At 45.0% G+C, this 22,180-nt stretch overlaps 1 protein-coding gene across 3 annotated transcripts in view; it reads left to right on the forward strand.

The window, feature by feature from the left end:
- Positions 1-4,924: 4,924 nt before the first annotated feature.
- The window catches only part of NTRK3 (neurotrophic receptor tyrosine kinase 3), a 474,280-nt gene continuing 457,024 nt past the window's right edge, over positions 4,925-22,180 (forward strand). For 2 of the 3 annotated variants that reach the window (XM_043987406.1, XM_043987407.1), the window contains exon 1: positions 4,925-5,225. In XM_043987406.1, the coding sequence (XP_043843341.1) occupies positions 4,978-5,225 (248 nt within the window). In that variant the 5' untranslated portion in view covers positions 4,925-4,977. The remainder of the gene's footprint in view (positions 5,226-22,180) is intronic. The other variant, XM_043987408.1, reaches the window with a different exon arrangement.

The raw sequence follows: 22,180 nt of genomic DNA on the forward strand, positions 1-22,180 counted from the left end.
ACTCACCTGACTTAATATTGATGGTTTGTTGAAGGGCACAGGAACTAGACTGCATGGGTATATTGTAGGATCATAGCAGGTGTGGGAGCTAAGCCCATGTCTTCTAACTTGAAATCCATTGCTTTTTTCATTACACCATCCCCTTTCTTAGATGTAGGCTGAAAAGGGCAGATAGACAATTATTTGTAGAAATTAAGATGGCACCAGCAAATGGTGAATTCCTGGTCACAATCTTGCCTGTTTCCACAGGGGTCCTAAATAGGATAAATGGCACGGAGAGAACTGTGTCTAGCTTTATAGGAAAACTTCTCAAATCTATGGGAAAGTTGAAATCTTACTGTGATGACCCAAATATTAACATTTTGCACCATACTAGGAGACACTGAATGAACTGGGGATCTTTGGTCTGGAGAAAAGAAGGTTTAGTGGGGAGCTAGATAGCTATGCCCAAATCTTTGAAGGATTACCTTGTAGAAGATGACTTAGATATCTCCTGTTTGGTCACAGCAGTCCAAGCTAGGAGCATTGGTTGTCAGTTGCAAACAGAGAAATTTAGGTTTAACATTAAGAAAAACTTCCTAACAACCAGGGCTGTCCAAAAGTGGAATGGGTTGTCTTTAGAACTGGTTGATTACTCTTTTTTTGTGGGGCAATGAAGGTTAAGTGACTTGCCCAGGGTCACACAACTAGTAAGTGTCAAATGCCTGAGGCCAGTTTTGAACCCAGGTCCTCCTGAATCCAGGGCCAGTGCTTTATACACTGCACCACCTAATTGCCCCCTGGTTGATTACTCTTGCTGGATTTCTTCAAGCAGAGACTGGATGACCACTCATAGGGCATATTAGAGTAGGGATTCCTTTTGGGTATGGGCTATACTATTTGGTCTTCCAACTTTGAAATTTCATGATTCTGTAGCCAACTTTTTCAGATAAGGAAAAAATCAGGGCACTTCACCTGGGAGGTAGTGCTTTACAGAGATTGGTTTGGTGAACACAGCACCTCATTTGGAACCATCCACTTCTCTCCTTCCCTTAGGGTTAGATGTTACCTGCTTTGTTTCAAAGGGACTCTCAAGCTTTACTTTTCTTTCAAGAAACTTTGTTCTCTTTGCATCCTACTGCTCCAAATGGATGCATTGGCATTGCCCAACCCCCACCTCCTTTGTAAAAAAAAAAAAAAAGACATTTTCCTAGGAACAAGGAACAGAAATGAGATTGAATTGTCCCTTCAAAGCCATATGGAATGCTGAGCTCAGACTTCATTCTCCCCAGAACCTGGTGACATTTAAAGGATGGGAAACAGACATGATGAGAAGGAGTTTCCTTTTGTCAATGGAGACTTAATCCTTTGGGGCTGACTTGGTAAATTCAGACATGGAAAGCTGCCAAGTCTCAGGGGGGGTAGCATCCTAAACCTGTTTGTGTTCTAGATCCCTTGACCTAATTATGCAAGGGCATCTGCTGAGACCTTTCTCCTTTGCCCACTCCAAATATCTGGCCATCCCCAGAGTCATAGGACTATAAGTATTTCTCTGGGTGGTAAAAGTGGGGCACTCATCCTTATCCTCTTCACAACTCTATTTGATGCTGGGTCTCTAGTCCCTGCCTGATTTCTCTTAACCCAACAGGCACAGTAACCTACTCTCAGCTCATTTCCTTGGTCCCAAGATCATATAGACTCATAGTATTTTAGAGCTAGAAGGAACTTTAGAGATCAAGACCACATTTCTCAAAGGAGGAAACTGAGGCTCAGAGAAATTGTAACTTGTCACCCCCCTGTAGCTAGTTAGTGACAAGCTGGTACTAGAATCTGTGCCTTCAGATGCCAAGGTCAGATTTCTTATGGTTTCCTTTCTGGGTTGAAGTCTAAACTCAAGTATAAATGCAACACCCTCTATATAATTTTCTATTTCAATTAAAAAACTGTGTTCCCTTGCCTCTTAGTTGGTATTTTCACCAACTCTCCAAAGGCTCTTTTAAGGTTTCTATTTTGTTCTAACATCCAGGCACTCCCCCGTCTGCTCTGGCAATGTTAAAAAAAAAATCATATTTTTTAGAAGTGCTCCCCCTACCATCTCCAACAACCATTTTATTTCAAGGCTGAATTAGGGAATCAGGGAGACCAAAACTGATGCTAAACTTAGATTGGATTTGCATTCATCATTTGGGGGATACTCTCAAATATTGACATATAGCTGGTAGAAGAAGATGGGGTTCCCAGATACTGTGTCTGTTGCTACCTCCCACAACTGGAAAAATTCAACATGTAACCGTGCCTCAGTTTCTCTTTATTTAAAGAATATGCTAAAATTCACAGTGTATGTTGAGCATAACATGTGAACACCCTGAGATCACTCCAGGTCTGCATAAATGCCAGGTATGGGGTCAACGGTCCCATCTTCACATTAAATTTGTTTCAGATACTAGGGAGGATCCACTCGTTGTCGCCTCCTGCTGGTATGAAGCCAAAATAAAAGATGGGTGACCCAGGCCATAGCAAGCAACCCAGCATGACATCACAGGCACAGGGTTAGGGGCAAGGGATAAAATCCTTATGGAGGGTGAGGGAGGATAGAGAACATGACATGCAGCCAAAAAAGCGCCTTTTATAGTCATGTTCTCAGTTCCCTTTTCATTCCAAGTTTGCTTCCTGCGACAGTGCCACTCTCCGAGCTTCTGATGCTGTGGGTCTGCCTTGGGGTTTGGCTGGTAGGACTCCACACCCCTTCCCCCCCTCCTGCCGGCAAGCTGCATGACCAGCATTGGAATCGACCAGAGGAGGAGAAAAGAAATACATCCAGACATTGTAGCCAGTTGAATCCAGTTCCTTTTGCTTCTCCTACTTTCCCTTTTCTTAAGTGGAAGGAGGTTGCTTTTTCCTGAGTGTAAATAGTGTGTTGTCTGCTGCAACTCCGCCTAACCCTTTGCCTCTCTCGCTCCCGGTAATACCGTTGTTCTATATTTCCTCTGCACACAAATGCCAGCCACTTCCCTGGTGTTTAAAACAAAATCTATTTCCCTACTTAACAAGAAGCAGAGAGACCCTCTTCCACTCCCCCCCCCCCCCCAAAAAAAAGAAGGAAGGTAGATTTTGGGAGAAGTCTGAAGACATCAATCAGGAAGGTGTGTCTGTAGAAAAATTGTGCGTGTATTTGGGGGCAGGGGCATTCTAGGAACGGACCCCAAAATGTGGATAGGGAAAACAACCTCTTCGCCCAGGCAGCGAGCACAATGCTACGGAAAAGCCGAGCAAATTAAAAAGGGCTCTCTGATCTGGTGGGGGTTTGTGCTTGCCAAAAAATGCACTATGCATCTCAATTCGCTCTGCTGTTCATCTCACACACGGCTCTCCCGATGCCATTTCTGCCTTCGGAGCGCAGCCTTTTCAGCACTCGCTTCTTCCTTCCTTCCTTCTTCATTACTATCCACGTATGATCGAGAACTATATATACAGCAAAGGGAGCTCAAAGGGCCAGAGAAGTCCTCCTTTCCCGACCCGGAGCCCTCAAGCACACGGTTACCCAGTCAACCAGCCACAGGCACTGTCCTCTTGCCCAGTACAGCGACAGACCCTCTTTATTATGGACATTATTATTATTAATAGCAATAACAACTCCTCTCGTTCTAAACAAGTCCTTTCGCTGGCTCCTTGATCGCTCCTAGCCCGCCACTTTTCACTCCTCAATACTGTGATCTATACAACTAAGAAGCACGAATCTGCCCCCCCCCCCACTCCCCCTCCCGCCTTCCCTTTTCCCCTGGAAGTCTTTTTGCATCTGCGTCCCTGTTAATTTCACTTCCTTCTTTTGGTCAGGATTGCAGCAAAATCTCGGAGTGCCGGTGCCAAAAAGTGAAGCCCATAGAACCTTTCTCCCTCTTCCCCCTTCCCAACCTCTCTTAACTCCCCATCAGCCCCAACCATTGCAATCCCAACTGGAACTTTTCCCCTCATCCTGTTTCTGTTTCTCTATGGCTTCTGTCTTCAGCTTGAGAAGCTGCCGCCGCTGCTGCTGCCGCTGCTGCTGATAGTGGTGGTGGTGGTGGTGGTGGTAGTGGTGGTAGAGAGAAGGGAAGAGTGAGTGGGTGGGTGGGGAGAGGAGAGAAGAGGAAAGGAGAAGAGAGGGAAAGGAGAGAGAAGAGAGGAGAAGAGAGGAGAGGAAAGGGGGAAAGAGGAAAGAGGAGGGGAGGGGAGAGGAGAGGAAAAGAGTAAAGAGGAGAGGGGAGGGGAGGACTGACCGAGAGAGGGGCGTGGGGAGCTGGAGAGGGGTGGGGGGAGATTCCGTTCTCTTGCTGCTCCCAGAAGAGGAGGGGAAGGCGGGTAACTGGGGGTGGAGTGGGGGGGGAGGAGAGGGAGGGAGGGAGAAAGGGAGGGAGATGAGGAAGACGGTCCGATAACCCATCCCTTTCGGAAGGCAGCACTTGTCCATTTCTGCTGGCGCGCTGCAAGGCATTCGCTGTTGCTGCTGCTGCTGCAGCTCGGACTGCATCCTCCGCCTCGGCTCCAGCTTGTGTGTGTATGAGTGTGTGTATGTGTATGTGTGTGTGTGTGTTTTGCAGGTGTGTCAGTTTTAATTCTGCCCAGTAGGTGGGACTTGGTGACTTTAGCACCATTTTTTTTTTCCTCCCCATCTTCTGTTGCAATCCTCACAAGTATCAGAGTCAGAGAGAGCGGCTTGATTACCAACCTGGAATCAACAAGGCAGCAAAGGAGACCTATCCACCATGCATTTCAGACCGCTACTGTAGGGGAATTACCGCGTATCTTCCCGGCGGCCACTATGGTTCCATCCGCTGGAGGATTTTGTATCTGATCACTCGGCGTTCCAAAGGCAGAGTTCCCCCCTCCCCCTCCCTTCCCCCCTCCCTCACTGTCTTTGTTTCCTTCCCCCCTTCTCCCCCCACCCCACCCCCCTCCTCTCCTCCTCCTCCTCCTCCTCCTCCTCCTCCTCCTCCTCTTTTTTAGAAGCAGCAATCGGAGATGGATGTCTCTCTTTGCCCTACCAAGTGCAGTTTCTGGAGGATTTTTTTGCTGGGAAGCTTCTGGCTGGACTATCTGGGTTCGGTGCTGGCTTGCCCTGCGAACTGTGTCTGCAGTAAGACAGAGATCAATTGCAAGAATCCCGATGATGGGAATCTCTTCCCCCTCTTGGAAGGGCAGGATTCAGGGAACAGCAATGGCAACGCCAGCATCAATATCACGGACATCTCAAGGAATATCACTTCCATGTAAGTCAGTACCCCGGTCCTCTCTCTTCGCTGTCCCCCTTTTCCCCCACCCCCCGACTTACAGCGCACAGTAGTGGTGTGTGTGTGTGTGTGTGTGTGTGTGTGTGTGTGTTTTGCCAGGGAAGATGCTAACGCAGTTTGCGTATTTCCAGGTGACTCCAGCTCGGGCTGTGAATGATCTTGTTATTTACTTGGTTTTTCCCAGCCCAGATTGTGATTGCGTCTCTTACAGCACCCCAGCCTGCCCTCTGCCCTCGCCCCCACCCTCATTATCATTCCAAGGAAGAGAATCGAATTTTCTGCCCCCCACTAAATAGCAACAGTTTGGCCATGCTTAAGTAGGATAAAGTGAACGAGGTTTATTTAATTCCTCAGCGGTAGCAACAGCAGCAGCAGTGGCTGCTTAAGCTGGGAGGGCAGCAGCTAGACTTCTAGCTGCTCTAGATGAGCCTCAATGTTTAACTGTTTCCTTTTTGAGGATGAAAGAAGCAGAAAAAAAAGCCCGACATTGACAAGCAAACAAGTTTTTTTTAACTCTCCGGGCTTTTGAAGACTTCATATGTGGATAGAATGTCATTTCTTGGTCGCAGATTGCATAGATCTTTACCCTCTCTGCCTCCCGATATCTTCCACCCCAGGTCCCCACGCTTTCACTTCCCCTTCTTTTCCCACAGGACTCTTTCTTCTGGGGACCCTCAAATTATTTGCCTTTTAACTGTTTTGGTTTTGAGATCCCCTCCAGAGGATTCTGAGACTGGATATTGAGGGGAGTGAAGGTAGAAGGGCAGGGTGGGTGTTTGTGTGTGTGTGTATGTGTATGTGCAATTCTCATTTGAACATCCTCAGTCTGTTTATTTGGAGTATTGAACTTTGAGTGGTATTTGCCTGGTTCAGCTTTATCTCAACCAGACACTTCTGGCCCATGTCTGGGGGGCACAGTGGCCTTTTCCCTTTCTTCAAATTTTGTGTGTGTGTGTGTGTGTGTGTGTGTGTAGAAGGGGGAGAGGGTAGGGAGAAAGAGAGAGAAGGCAAGAGCAATGGAGCCTATCTTCTCAATTGGCTTTTTATTTTTGGATCTGATCTGGTGAGGTGAACTCCAATTCTTATTATCATGATGAAAATAGAAATGTGATCATTTAGGGAAATTACTTCTCACTACTCAGCTCCTGGAACTCCATACATGGGTAGAATTCTTTTTCCTGACAGAAAATCCAAGAAGGATTTGGACTGAAGTCACAGAGGGTGTTTGGGGGGCAATTTGGAGGGTTGTTTTTCTAGTCAATTTTTAACCCTTCCAGATCAGTAAGTGGGCAAGATGCTTTGGGTCTCATCCTTCCTAGAGGTTCTCTTATGCTTGGTCACAGTGTAATTGCTGCAAAGCTAGGAAAGAATTGCAGCTCTGCTCTCCTAAAAGCCCAGCCTTCTCACCTTCCTTGACTAATGGTTCCTCCACACATATAGTCTTGCTGTTCACAGACCAAGGAAACAACACAGCCAAGGAAATGTCCCTGACTCCTGCCTCAGGAAACGAGATTGACCCATATCTGTGTTCTATCCACCCACTTCCATATCCCCCTCCAAAGCCAGCTTGAAATGAAAAGAAAAACAACAAGGTTGGCAGAGAGGAAAGAAGGGGAGGGAGCAGGGCAAGCAGAATGGATGGAACTTGCTGGTCGGTTCATGGTTTCTCTTTTCTGCCCCTCCCTCCCTCCATGTCACAGGATTCTCAGGATTCAGTGAGGGGGTATAGAAAGGGGTTTCTGATTTGCTTGGCTCTTTGAAGAAACTCAGCTTTGGGGCCATCTTGGGTAAGGGTGATGGTTGGGGTTTCCAACCCTTGGTCCAAGTCAGAAGAGTGGGAGTATCAAATTGTCCAGGGGGCAGGAGAGAATGAACCCCTGGGCTGCTCAATGTCAGCTCTTGGAAGCAGCTGAGATGGCTTTCAGTCTGCTCCCTGAGTGTGGGGAATGTGTATATTTGTAGGAAAGCTGCTAGGAGAGATACAATTATGTAGGTTCTTTATATCCAGACAATGCTGTTTACTGCTTTGAAAATGAAAAAAAATGCCAATAAAGCAGCCAGGGAGGGAAGAAAATCTAGTTTGAAGGGAAGAGTTGGGTGTTGAGAATCAGGATAAAGGATCCTTTTTCAAGTTGGAAGGCTGAGAACGCTGCTGGAGGAGTTGGTGGTGGAAGGGGGACTGGGACATCTGTCGCAGTTTTTTCACCCCAACTCCACAGCTGAGTGTCCTGTGGATTGAGGAGAGGGGAGCAGACATGTGAGCTGCACTGTGACTAGGAGGGGAACATTGCCTTAGTACTCTGCTTGGGCAGAAACCAAAGACCCCTTTCTCCCAAATCAGTCCTAGTCCCCAGATGGGGATCTAGCTCTGGACTCAGTTTCTTGGAAAGCAGTGTGGGTTGGAATTTCTGTTCGGTTGGCCATTGGAGAACCATCATGGGTCAACTGGTTTGAAGCCCAGTGAGTACACTGTTAATACTTACTGTTCACTGTTCTGGGGAGGGGACACTGTCTTAGAGACAGTGTTAAAGCTAAGGTAAACGTAGGGAACCCAGGCCTGAACAAATGCTAGGGGAGTCCTGAAAGGGTTGCAGGGTAAAGGGAACTGAGGGGATTAAAGGAAAGGAAAGAAAAATGTCTGGCAGTGTTCTTCCCTGGCCTCCACAGTCTTCCAACAGGCAAGCTTCTCCAAATCCTGTCCTATGGAAAGGACTTCAGCTGAAGGATGTTGAAGGGGAAAGACTCCTTATTCTGTTACTGTGATGTTTAACATACCTAATTGGGAACATATGCATGTGTGAGTTGGGAGATGGAGCCATGGGACTCTCTGGTCTCACCCCACCCCAGGCCCAAGGTCTTGGTGGTATTTTAGAGATAGAATCTGTAAAAGTATTTAAGAATGGTGGATGCCTAGTAACTATTGTATTAGTTGTTGATGACAAATTGAGTTTCTATAAGGATAGTGACTTTGGCTATGGGAAAGAGGCTGAGGGAGAAAGGTCAAGTTTGAACTCATGGCTTCCAGCTTAGCTTTAAGCCCAGACTTGGGGCAGCCAGTTGTGGAAGCCCCAATGGACAATCTCATAGCTTCATCTCATGTTTCTTGACTTGGGATGCAGATAGTCAGGAGCCTCTCCTGGAAGGAGCTAGGCCTTGTGGAGAGGAAAGAAAATGGAGCTTCTAGCTCTGGATCTTGGGAGGCAAAACCAATGCCCCAGAGGCTTCTTGAGGTCTGATTTGGGATTGGATGGAAGAAATTTCTGTCTTCCTAACAGTATGAACATCCCAAGTTAAGTACAAACCCACCTGATGAAAAGCATTATGACAAGCTCCACTTATTCACAGAATCACAGGATCATAGGTCTAGAGCTGAAAGGGACAGAGGTCATCTATTTCAACTACCTCATTTTATAATTGAGGAAACTGAGGCCCGAAGAGGTTAAATGATTTGCCCATTAATTGTAGACATCAAAAGTGGGATTTGAACCCATGTCTTCAGACTCCAGAACCAGTGGTCTTTCTAATAAATCTAGCTGCCTTTATGACTCCATCAAACACTAGGGGCATCACTGACAAAGGTGCAGTGGTGGATATTCCTCCCTGTCTTTAGGGAACCAGAAAGAGGCCCTGCTATTTTTGTGTTCTTGGTATCTTTGGGTCTAAACAGTTAAGATTTCCCTCTCCCTCATTAACATGAGCTCTCAATTGACCAACTACATCTGGCAGGATGAATACGATTTGATCTTCCATTCCTGTCTCCTGATGCCACAAAAGCAAGAGTGTTTGCCACATGGGAGATGATGCTTGGACTGGCTCCCCTGGGCCCAGTCCCTTAGAGAAGTCCTGAGTTTGAATGGTATGTCCCTATGGTCACTAGGAGCCCAAGAGTGAAGTGGAAGCTATTCTTGACTTCATACTAGACATACATCTGCTATGTCAGGCTGTCATTCTGAGAGATGTGTTGCCTTTGGCCATGAGGGACCCCATGTAATTGTATGGTGTTGGAAGAGTTACCATATCCCACCCGCATAGCCACCCCAACAGCTCCTATTGGATGCTGTAATTCCCAAACTGGGACCCATACTCCATTCCCCACCCACTAACAGGGTCTATCCCCTAGAGTTTGGCAGCTGTGGGTCTGCTCCCTGTCTGCTCCCTCTGGCTTCCTGCACATTTAGCTCATGTCATCTGTTGGCTGTGTGAATGCTCATTTACAATCTAACAAAAGGCCTGGCTATTGAGCATCCTGCCCTGCCCAGTTCTTTGCCTCCTATTTTCCTTCAAGAGTTAAGGAAGTCACAGCTGTGGCTACCAGAAGAGAGAGCTGATGTGGGGGGGGGGGACAGAGAATTGGGAAGTAAATCAGCCAGACCAAAGGAGAGCTACATCGTAGCCCGAGGAGAAGAGAGACTGGAGCCCAGGAAACGGAAGGAGGTCTGAACCTTGCGGGAGTGTGAAGGATTACTCAGGTGTTGGTATTTGTAGGTCACTCAAAGGAACTGCTTTCATTGTACTGGAAGATGTAAAGGGTTAAAAGATAGCAGCATGTCTCTGCTTTAGAGGTGTCTCATGGTGTCCTACAGTTAAAAGCTGGAGTCCCTGGGGTCCCAGTGGCTGGGGAAGTGCTTCTAGAAGCACAAATGGCCATAGGACCTTATGGTTCTCTATTCTTTCCATTCCATGATCAAGAACTGCCAGTGAGGTATTGCCAGGCCTTTGGCTTTGGAATTCGTGGGCCCTCCTTGTGAACTTGAGTCTCCAGCTGTCTTAGGGCCAGCAGACCATTCCTGGGAAGGCTCTCTCTGAAGGCTCGCTTGCTTCTTGACTCTGCCAGCTCTGTGGGAGCTCAGTGGAGAGCAGCTGGATGAAACAGTTCAGACTGGTCTTGGCTTGGATGTGGCCTCTTCACCCTCCCATGGCAATGCTGCTGGCCCAACTTCAGACCTCAGAAACCCAAAATCTAACCTTTCTTCCATAAAGCTTTTGTGCATATTTGGGGGCCCTGGCCTCATGAGACACATTTCCTCTTCCTTCCCCGCCCCCATCACACTCCATACAGGCATAAGGCCCAGGTAGCTAATTTCAGCTGTGATGCTTATTGTCCTAGGAGAGTGGCAGAACCAAGTTTTTAAGATGATCTCCCAGAAGGAGTTCCATACCTCCTTGACTGAGACAGAGTTTGATTCCAGAAAGTTACAAGGAGCCTGTCTGAAACCATCTTCCTTGGTGTTCTACCAGTTCCCATTGGTACTCCACTGGCTCTCAAATCAGAGGTCATGGTGCTTATTCTGGGCTCTAGAAGTCCAGTTGCCTAGCTTAACCCATTTCCATGTTCTGCCATTGGGTGGGTGGATGGGGGCAGGGAAGCCATTTGTTTCTGGCAATGCCCTGCAGGTCTTTCTAACAGCCTGCAGGCCTTCCTGGCACCATGATTGTATATTAGTCAGTCTATGGCACTGCAATGGGGTCCCCTTCCTGACATCTCTTTTTAGTGGCTCATATGAAGCAATTCAAGGGGCTGGACCATTTCCATCTGCCTTTTGGTATCTAGGGAACTGGAAATAACATGATGTAGCTGAAAGAGTTTGAAAGATGGGAGTCAGACCTGAATTCTAGTTCCATCTTAGCCATTTTATGATCTTGGGTAAGTCAGTAAACTGTTCTTCAATCTCAGTTTTCTCCTCTGAAGAATGAGAGGGGAGGACATCAGGGTATAGGGTTCTTACCAGCTCTATAAGAGAGACAGGAGAGATTCTGTCATCTAGGACCAAATGAACTCATCATTTTGAGGAGATTGACACCCAGAGGAGACAAGAGATTTACTTGTGGTCACAGAGATAGTCAAAAGTAGGGATTTGAACCTAGGTCTTTGACTCTTAATTCTCTGATCTTTTTTAATGTATCATGCTTCCCAATAGACCCGGCCAATTCCCAGCAATCTATGTCAAGTGGTCTATAGAGTTCCTAAGAGCAGAACTACTTGGGACTGCTGGTTTTCCTTGTAATGTTGTTAGTAGGTGAGAGTAAAATTGTGGTGGGAGAAATTGTGTTCCTCAGTTGGCTATTTTTGGCTTCTCATTTCCCTTCTCACCTAACAGATAATGCCCAAAAGTCCTATGGGCTGATCTATCCATGCCATAATCCCATGACTGTCCAATATCACTTGGGATTGACAGCTATGCAGTAGAATCTAGAAAGTATCAAATTGTAGCAGAAAAGAGTCATGATTAGTAAACTAATTTATCCAAAGTACCGTGTGGTTCTTGAAGCAATGTAAATACTAGTTAGCATCATCATCATCACCACCCCTATCTGGAGTCAAAGGACCTGAGTTCAAATCTTTGATCTCCCACAAACTAATGACTTTGGGCAAGTTGTTTAACTTCCCCGGGCCTCATTTTCCTATGTAAAATGATAGTGCTATCTAGATGATCCCTAAGCTCCTGTCCAGCCCTAAGTAGAATTCTATGAAGTTCCTTGAGCATTTTTGTAACAATCTTAGCTTGCATTTAGATAGCACTCATAGGATCCTAGATCTAGAGCCAGAAAGGATCTTTGAAGTCATCTAGTCCAGTCTCCTCAACATATGAGGAGACTTAGGTCCAGAGTAATTAAGTGACTTCTCTAAAGTCACATAGCAAGGGGAAAAGCTGAGATTTGAAATCAGATATTGTGATTCTAAATTTAGCCCTCTTTCCACTATACCATGATGTTTCATAAACTTTGTGGTTTACATGAGTTCCTTGTAACTACTTTTACCCTTTAAAAACAGATAAGGAAACTGAGGTTCACTGAGATGTAGTGACTTGCCCTGGGTTACATGGCAAAATAGCTAGAAAGCATTAGAGCCAGAATTTGACCCTGGATCTTTCAATTCCCAGATCTTTCTATCTTCCCACAAAGCCTCAGTAACTCAGGTAACTGTTTTTTGGTGCTGGATATGGGGTCACTATCAACCTGCTGGCAATCTAAGGGCATGGGCCCTTCCACACTAGGCAGAGGCTAGATGACCTATGGGTTTCCCATTGCCCTCTCTGCTAAAGTTGTCCCCTTTGGTTGGAATGGGTTGGGTTGGAAAGGAGCTGAATTTGAGGTGAGAATGGATCTTAGGACTATTACCCTCCATGATACAGTAAGCTGGCTAAGCTGTTGGTAATCCATCTGGGAAAGAGTAATGAAGGTCAGTTTAGGGGAGAGGAGAGGAAAGGAAAGGGAAAGAATGAATGAGTAGAGTGTTAGGCATACAAATGTTCTCTTCTAGGTCATGGACCTTTCTGTACTTTTTTATCTTCCACTATTACTGTCATATGTTTGACAACCTTTGAGGAAGGGTGCAAAGTCAGTTAACAAACACTTGAGTGCCAACTAGGCACTGTGCTAAGCACTGGGGCTACAAAAAATGGCAACAAACTAGAGTCCTTGCTTTCAAGGACCTCACAGTCTAATGCATAGGGCCCCCCAGTGGGCAGCCAGTAATTCAGAGAAGAGACTACGGGGCTTGTGTCCCCTCACCTAGTAAAAGAAGGGAGGGGGCACAGATGTCTGGGTTAGTCTGAACCTTAGCTATCTGTAGGGTGCCAATAATAAATAATAGCGTTTTTATTTAGTATTTTATATTACTCCTCAAATAGTCATCACATGACTTCCCTTTGTGGTCACCAAACTGTAAGGTCTAAAATTCTAGCTGTGATGTCTAAAATCTAATGAGTGGTCACCTTAAATTAGAAAATGTATAGCACCAATCTTTGGGCATTAAGCATTTATTAAAATATATTAGGGTTTAGTAAAGAGAAACATGTGGATAAAGTATGAGATTTGTCTACTCTCCTTATTCTGCCTTTCCCTGCCACCAAGCCTCGGTCCAGAACCCCAAAGACCTCACTCCTCTCTGGCTTCTCCCAGAAAACTCCTGTGAAACAGGAAACAGGGCTGTCCATACACACAGCTCCAAGCTAATTGGTTGGTAGCACTGATTGACAGGACCCACAGGCGGCAGACATCACTTCCTGATGCCGATCTGACCTTTGGAACCCCAGAAAGGTCACTTCCAGATGCTAAGTCACATGCATTCTTTTCATGATGGAACTTCCCTGCAGTATTTTCTCAACAGGTTGGTTGTGCTCTAATTCTCACACACCCTTTATCCTTCATGGCTACAACTTTAAGATGGAGTCAGCCAACAACAGGGTATAGAGAAAATTCCCCTCTAGGGTAACAAGCTAAATCCCAGTTATCTATGTCAGCTGATAGTTTCTGAGAGCAGAAGTATTTGAGACTGTTGGTTTTCCTTGAAATATTATTAGTAAGTAGAATTTAAATGATGGAGGAATTGTGCTCCTTGATTGGCTATTTTGGGCTTCTCATTTCCTTTCTCTCATGTTATAGAAAATGCCCAAATGCCCTCTGGGCCGATCTATCTATGCCACAGTCCCACGACCATCCCTTATCATTGGGATCGCCAGCTTAGCGGCAGAAGCCTCTTTCTCTGCCTCTTCATCTTTCATGCTTGACATTCCAGAGCTCCCAAGTCACACTTCTGCTTTTCTAGACAATGAGAGGAATAACCAAGTCCTCTGTTGTAGGCCTAGGTTATATACAGGCATGTTTGTCCAGACATCTCTGAATAGAACACAGGGTTCCTGAAGGGCAGAAAGTGTTTTTGTTTTTCTTTGTATCCCTAGCACTTAGCACATTACTTGGCACACAGTAGGATCTTCATAAATATTTGCTGACTGACTTGCTTAAAATGGCAGCTCTGTATCAGGCAGGACATATCCTCAGTATATGTGAGGACAGGTATTTCTGGGCATGGTTGGGTTGGGGACTGTTTTTCTAATGTTTGCTTTGACTTCCTCATTCTCTGTCAAGGACTTATTGGTTGAGAAGAGACACTGTGTGTATGTGGGATATATGTATATTTGTTATTTTTCTAAAGCAACTAGATTTTGTCAGAGGAAATAGATATTGTGGTAGAACGAATGAAGGAGACTTAGTGTCTATTCTCGGCTCTACCATTAATGATCTGTATGACTCTGGAAGACCATCTTGTCTTTGGGGGCTTCAGTTTCCTTATCCATAAAATAAAGAGGAGGATGATCTCTAAGGTTCATTATAGCTCTTTATCCCATTATCCTAATGTAGGAGCACCAGGCAAGACCTGGGACTTGTGAGTGTATTTCTCCATATTTAAAATGAAGGAATTTGGTTATATAATATCTAAGCTTTGTTGGCTTCCATATTATATGACAGATTCAATGACTGGGAGAGGTTTTCTTAGGCATTTGCTAGAAATCCTTTGATTCACATTCTCTAAGACTGGAGGGGTTGGACTACATATCTATGGCGAACAAGGGGGATGGTAGCTATTGATTTATGTCTCTATCAGAATCAACTTTATGGTAAGGTTTCCTTGCAACAAAGGGGTGATGGTAGTAGGCCCCCCTCTGTTGGATGGTATAGTAGCATGGTCAGATGGAAAGAAGCCAGGAATTCTGGGAACCAGGAGCCCTGTGTTCTAGTTCTCATTTTGCTATTAATTGACCATATGACCTTGGACAAATCACTTAATCTCTCTGAGTCTTGGCTTCCTTACCTGTAAAATGAGGGTCTTTTGCTAGACTCAAGTTCCCTTGTAGCTCTGCTTTTCATGGGACTCTGCAAATTTAGGTCACATTGAATGATTTCTAAGCATCCTCCTGACTCGAAGCTTCTTTGAATGTCCATTTCTGTAACCTGTAAGCGGTTCTATGAGGGTATTATCGGAGTGATCTTGGGTAAATCATTTCCTTCTCTCTAACCTCAATTTCTCCCATATAGTAAGAATGAAGTAAGACTAGCTGGGTCTATCCATAGATGGATTAAATTCAGAAGCCTTAGAACTCTTCATAAAGCCAGAAAAAAACATTGGTTTTTCCTTGGGGGAATCTGAAGATCCAAGATGTTATAGGGAGGGGCACGATTAATTCAAGCTCCTAGGGAGGCTGACCTTCAATTCAGTCCTGGGCAGAGTTGCTCATTTCTGGGAAGATACCTGAGGGACCTCTTCCCTGGAGTTACAAGCCTAAGGGAAGAGAAAGTGGAGGAAATATCGTTTCTATTCATTAGAGCTTCTGAGTATCTTCAGGGAAGAACCCCTCTACCCCCCACCCCAGTGACTCCCATTTCAGGTTTGTAGAATTCTCAAGGAAGGTGTGGCAATACCTCCAGGGACTTTTCCTTGACTCTGGGGGCACTGAGTGGCTCTACTAGCTTGGCTTCTTTCACCAGTCCATTTTCTGCATGTGTTTTCTTTTTTTCTCTTACTTAAGATGTATCATTTTGCCTTTCAACCTAAAACCCCTTCATTTTAGAGACAAGGAACCTGAGGCCCAGAGATGTTTGATGACTTAACCAAGGTCATGTAGCTAGGTAATGGCAGAGAAAAGACTAGCACCAAGGCTTTTAGAATCTCAAATCAAATTTTCTTTCCACTACCTCACCTGCTGGGCAGGTATATGCATGGTCTAAGGACTCTTCTCTGGTGTGGTCTCCCAGCCCAACTTTTCTTCTGTGTAACTCCTAAAACCCAGAACTTCCCTCCCACCTTGGTATCCCCTAAGGGTATTGTTTCCAAATTCAGTGTCCCCAGAGGCAGCTCTTAGAGGCTGGCAGCCCCTGAGGGTTCCTCTCAGCAGCCCACGCCAATTAGAAATAAACCCAAAGGTAGAGTTTATGCAAAGCAGTATTTATAGGGAAAGGGTAGAAAGTGAAGATTCAGCAGGCCTCTGGAGTAGCACTCTTGTTCTCCCTTGTCTCAGTTCCAGCATCTCTCCCAACAGAAGTGTCTCAGGGGCTGGGAGCAGAGGGATCTGGGCTTACAAGATAGAAGCCTTCTGGTGCTAATTTCCCCTTAGGGAAGTAAGTCCTTTGAGTGGACCAAAGGCAAACCCCCAATGGCTTTTCTTCTAGGCTTTAGTTTACTCCTGTGTAAAATTAGAGAGCTGATCTTGATAATCTTCCTCATCTTAATGTTCTTTGATTGCGATATTTCAGGGAAATAGGTTCCCTTGGTAGAGCCCATGTTGTCCCTAAAATCCTACCCAAGACAACATGGGAAAGGGATGGTTCAGGGTCAGGCTAACAAAATGAATAAGGGTAGATGGGTAAGGGGACATATAGTAAGCAGCTGACACCTGGAGAACTTGTGTTGGTGGAGACTACTTCTTGGACCCTATCTCAAGGTCACAAAATGATAGGTCTAGAAGCGATCTTAGAGATCATTTGGTCTTACTCCCTCATTGTACACATGAAATGAGAGGGGGGGGGAGAGAGAGAGAGAGAGAGAGAGAGAGAGAGAGAGAGAGAGAGAGAGAGAGAGAGAGAGAGAGAGAGAGAGAAAGAAAGAAAGAGAAAGGGGGGGGAGAATGAATGAGGAAATTACTTTTTCAAGGTCACACAGGCTGATTTTGGAATTCAGGTTTTCTGACTTGAATAGCTCTTTTGATGACACCACAAGTTCTTCGAGATTTGTCCCCTGATGGAAACTATCTTCTCTGGGCTTTTTCTCACCTGGGCTTTCCATATTTCTTGAAGGCTCTTCTCCAGGGAGGCTTTTCAGCGGCTGCCTGGTGCCTGTGCTTTTGAGGTCAGAGTGGCCAGCATGACAGAGCAGGTATTAGCAGGGTCCAGTGCAACATCAGGACTGTGCCAGGCTTAGTTCCCCATTGGCTCGAGGGAGGATTATGCTGCTGAATTTCCAGTGGCCAGAGAGAACCCTGGTACTCACTCGGGTGCTTTTTCTGGATCACAAAAGTCCCTGAGAAAAAAGTTCCACGGGAGCTCTAGATTTGGAAATAGACCTCCTTTCCAGATAGGTAACCAACAGCCCTTGCAGGATTCCCTCACTCTTTCTCTCCTTGAATGAGAAGCTTTTTTACAGGTTGCCATGGAAGGCACCTGATTGCCTCTGGCTGTTAAGGTCCTGCTCTCACACCCTCTGGTACCTTAGTCCACCTGTATCACAGGGATGGAAATTTCTCTAGATGGGTCCCCACCCCAAGGTATGATCCCTGAGGTGTATAGGAACCTGGGAGGCAAAAGAAAGACAGCTCTTCTGATGGGAGATGGATAGGTAGAAGCTGCCCTTTCTGAGGGCCAGAGGAAGTTTGGGGGTTAAGAAGGACATTCAAAAAATAGAATCAGAACAGGTTTGAGCTAGAAGAGCACTTAACAGATCATCTGATCCAACCTCTTCATTTTTTTTCTTTTTTTAGTGAGGCAATTGGGGTTAAGTGACTTGCCCAGGGTCACACAGCTAGTAAGTGTTAAGTGTCTGAGGCCGGATTTGAACTCAGGTACTCCTGACTCCAGGGCTGGTGCTCTATCCACTGCACCATCTAGCTGCCCCTCCCAACCTCTTCATTTTACAGAAGAGGAAGCTAGGGCCTGCAGAGGTGGAGTTCCAAGTGATTTGGGTTCCAGTAATTTCGTGGCAGATCTAGACTAGGTCTCTGGTCTCCTGAATCCTAATATTGTTCTGAGCCTCGTTCTCTGTTCTTCTAAGATCTCTATTAGGCCCTGTGCCAGCAGCTGCTCTGGGGTCTGTAGAGTTGGCAGCCCTGTCAGGGAATGGTTGCTGGGGATAGCTCTGTGGAAAATTCCTTCAGTGGCTCCCAGCAATCTTTGGGAGAGGTAGAGGCTCTCTTTTGGGGAGAAAGAAAGAGGTGTTCTGTCTCTCCCTCTCCTTGGAAGAGGGCATCCCTGTGCTTATCGTGACCGGCTTCCATGACAAGCATGTAGAGGGGTAGCAATGGCTTTTCCAGCACGTTCTTTATACACCTGGTCACTCAACTGCAAAAGCTTAATAAATGTGAAACAGCAACAAACTAAACCCCAAAGGCATCTGCATTCCGCCTGGCATAGATTTTTTTCTCCTAAAAGGCCAAGCATTAAGCAGCCACTAGAGGGCAGTGCTGTGCATGAGACTGTCTATCTGCAGGTGGAAGCGAGCAGAGAGAATCTCAGATGAGTCTTGCTGGGTATGTCAGTTCCATTCTGGAAAGTCGTTTGTAGAACCAGGGCAGGGAGTGAGCACGTTAGCTGTGCTCTGCCAATGTCCACATTGCCGTCATGGAGGAATGGCTCAGTTTCCACTTGGAATACTCTTCTACTTCTTTGCCAGTCTAAATTCAATCCAGCCTTTAAGACCAGCTTCTTGACCACGTGAGCTCACAGTGAGTTCTCTCCCGCCTGAGTTGAAGAGTGATATCTCCTGAGCTCTGACTGTGTGGGTCTGAATTCATTTTGGCCCGTGGTCCTACTCTGCCTGGTGTTATTGTTCAGCCACTTTGTGGGTGTGTACCTGGGCTCAGCTCGATTGTAAGCTCCTGGAAGGCAGAGGCTTTGCCTGATACCTCTTGTGAATGCTTTTAAGCACCCAGGACAGTGTTTCGGACTTAAGTGCTCAGGAACCACATGTTCTAAAAGATTCATCTAGGAATGAGAAGGGAAGTTGGCCGAGATAGCTTCTAAGGTTAAGAGCTCCTGTATTCTTGTTTTCTTAGTCCTTTTCCCTTCTTCTGACATTTGTAGTCTGTATCATACTACTCAGGACCTGATTATATAGAATGTTGTACTGTCTTCCAGTTGTTTCATGCTGTATTAGTTCTATCTTTCCCAAATGAGTGCAAATTCCTTAAGGGATGAGAGTATGCCTTGTAGTTCTCTCTCTATTTTTAGCTCTGTCATTTCTATCTCTATCATCTCTCTCTCTTTCAATCTCTTCTTTCTTTCTTTCTTTCTTTCTTTCTTTCTTTCTTTCTTTCTTTCTTTCTTTCTTTCTTTCTTTCCTTCTTTCCTTCTTTCTTTCCTTCTTCCTTCCTCCCTTCCTTCCTTCCTTCCTTCCTTCCTTCCTTCCTTCCTTCCTTCCTTCCTTCCTTCCTTCCTTCCTATCTATCATCTATTTCTATTTACATCTGCCCCTGGCAAAATAGGATTTATAGGTAGAAGGGATCTTGATGTCCAAAAGACCTTATTTTATTTACTTTTTCTTAAAGTTTTAATATTTTATTTCCTCCCAATTACATGTAAAACCAAATTCTAACCTTTTTTTTTTTACCATTTTGAGTTCCAAATTATCTCTCACCCTCCCTCCTTTCCCCCCTCCCCCATTGAGAAGGCAAGCAGTTTGATAAAGGTAATGCATGTGCATTCATGCAAAACATGTTTCCATATTACAAAAGGCCTTATTTTACAAAGGAAGAAACAGGCCCAGGGAGTTGGAGTGACTGAGGAAGAAGTAGGATTTGAACCCAAGTTTTCCAATTCTAGATTACAGGCCATTCCATATACCAAGTTGCACATGAGACTGTCTTTCTCCTGTGCTCCAGTGCTCTAGTGCACAGTGCTGGACATACTGTAGGTGCTCAGTAAGTACTTCTTTGTTTTGTGGGGCAATGAGGGTTAAGTGACTTGCCCAGGGTCAGACTGCTAGTAAGTGTCAAGTGTCTGAGGTCATATTTCAACTCAGGTCTTCCTGAATCCAGGGCCAGTGCTTTATCCACTACTCCACCTAGCTGCCCCCTCAGTAAGTACTTCTTGATGTAACTCTACTTGACTGTACTAGAACATTTAGTTTGAGGGGGCAGCCAGGTGGCACAGTGAATTGAGCTCCAGCCCTGGAGTCAGGAGGACTTCTGGCCTCAGACACTTACTAGCTGTGTGACCCTGGGCAAGTCATTTAACCCTGATTATCTAAAAAAAAAAGAATATGCAGATTGATGACCTTGCTAAGATACTGCTGTTTCTTAGACATCTGCAAGGTCTAGGTCTTAAGGAGCAGTGTGCAGTGGCTCCCCTGTGCCCATATTTAGAGTCAGAAGACCTGGGTTTGAATTCTGGTTATGCTGTTTGTAAGATCTGAAACTTGAGTTAAGTTGCTTTATATCTTGGTGTCTCAGTGTATGACATAGTGGACAGTGCTCTGTCCTCAAAGCCAGGAAGACCTGAATTCAAGTATAGCTTCTGACACATACAGGCTATATGGTGGGGCAAGTCTCTTAACTTCTCAGGGCTATAGTAACTAAGACTGTAGTATTAGATGTAGATGCAGAGAAGTTGGTAACATGCATTGGTAGAGGGAGTTTTCTTGCCTGGGAGCTCCTTATACCAGTAAAATCACAGGTCCAGTTCCTACTCATAGGTATATGTGTGTATATATGTATGCGTGCACATGCACATACACATATACAATGCAGCATGCAGACACAATGTCCCTGAAGACATGAGAATCCTAATGGTTCTGGACTTTTTGTTCTCTTGAATTGAATAGCATTAAGTTCATAGTGCCTAGAGATCACCATGGAATATATTAGAATTGATATTAAAGTCTAGAAATGCTAATTTTCATTGTGCCCACTCTTACCATAGTAAGTTTCTCCAATATCTATTCTAACATTCACTCTTTACAAAGTTCTACTTACACTTTACTCTTCAGCTGGATGGAAAGAGATGGAGACTGGTCTTGAGCAGAGGACATAATACAGAAGCTTAGGAGGGAGATTGTAAGGTGAAGAGATCAGGTAGACAGTGTAGTCCTTCTTAATACCAGGGCCTATAGAAGAAAAGGCCTTTGGATCTAGAGGAACAAGGTTGTAAAGGGATCAGAAAGAATTAGAATCCTGGGAAAGCAGTGAAATGAGAAGGAGAAGATACAGTTCAAGAGATATACCAGGTCATAGAGTAAGGGCCTGGTCTCCTTTAGAATATACATTCATTCTTCAGCTATCATTTCTATCTGAATGGATTCCAGATCTCTATATCTAATATTGACCTCTCACCCAAGTCCTGTGTGTCTAGCTGCCCATTGGATGTTTTCACTTGGATGTGAGCCCATCCGCTTAAATTAAATTTATCCATGCTCAACCGATCATGTTTCTCACTCAAATGAGTTTCTTTACTGGACTTTATTATTTATATTCAGTTGGGTCACCATCCTCCTAGTCATGCAAATTTATAAAACTGGAATTCTTTTTGACTCTTCTCTCTTCTTCATCCCCCATATCTGGTCAGTTTACCAAAGCCTGTTAATCTATCTTTTGACTTGTCTCTATAATTTGGCCTTTTCCATTCCATTGCTATGGCTGCCATCCCTATCTAGTGTTATTTCCCTATGTTTCGACACTTCCACGGGCTTCTAATCCTAGTCTTCCAGCTTCCATCCACTTTTCCTTTCAATTTGTTTTACATGCCACTGCTGGACTCTTGTTCCTCATATACTCATGCACTTTTCCTCATGTCTAGAGAGCAACATTCATTTCCCTTGCTCATATACATTTAATGATTCCCCATTGCCTATGGGATACAGTATAAACAGCCTCAAATTCTAGATACTCTAGGATATGACCTCAACCTAATCTCCCCACACTTCCCTTAAGTTTTACCCTCTACTCTAATTAGATCAGTTTCTGTACTCTCTCTAAACACACCATGTTTAATTTCATCTCCAAGTCTTTGCTTACATCATTTTCCCCAAATGAAGTGCCATTTCCCTCTCCTATCTATCCATCAAGGCCTAGCTCAAATGCCATCTCCTCTGCGAAGACCATCCATACTGTTTATGGTGATCCCTGTCTTATCTGAATTCCTGAAACACTATTGTTTAGATATCTGTTTACCAGTTACAAGTCTGATGGCACCAGTCCTTGATATTTTTTTCACCAGTTTAAAATAAAAAACTTTCACTAATCAAAGGCTCTTGCTTCTTAAAAGCTATTAATTTAAAAAAGAATTTGCCTCTTCCTTTTCCCTGCATTTTATCCTTCTGCTTCTAAGTTTCCTCCATCTTCCTGCCTTCTTAGAAGCTGAAAGCTGAGGCACAGAGGCTGGGGCTAAGAGTAGTTGAATTACTTAGATACTTTACTATAGTTTAAGCAGTATAACTTGAGTTGGGAGTCATT

This window comes from Dromiciops gliroides, chromosome 2 (genome assembly GCF_019393635.1).
Source record: "Dromiciops gliroides isolate mDroGli1 chromosome 2, mDroGli1.pri, whole genome shotgun sequence".
Taxonomy (NCBI): domain Eukaryota; kingdom Metazoa; phylum Chordata; class Mammalia; order Microbiotheria; family Microbiotheriidae; genus Dromiciops; species Dromiciops gliroides.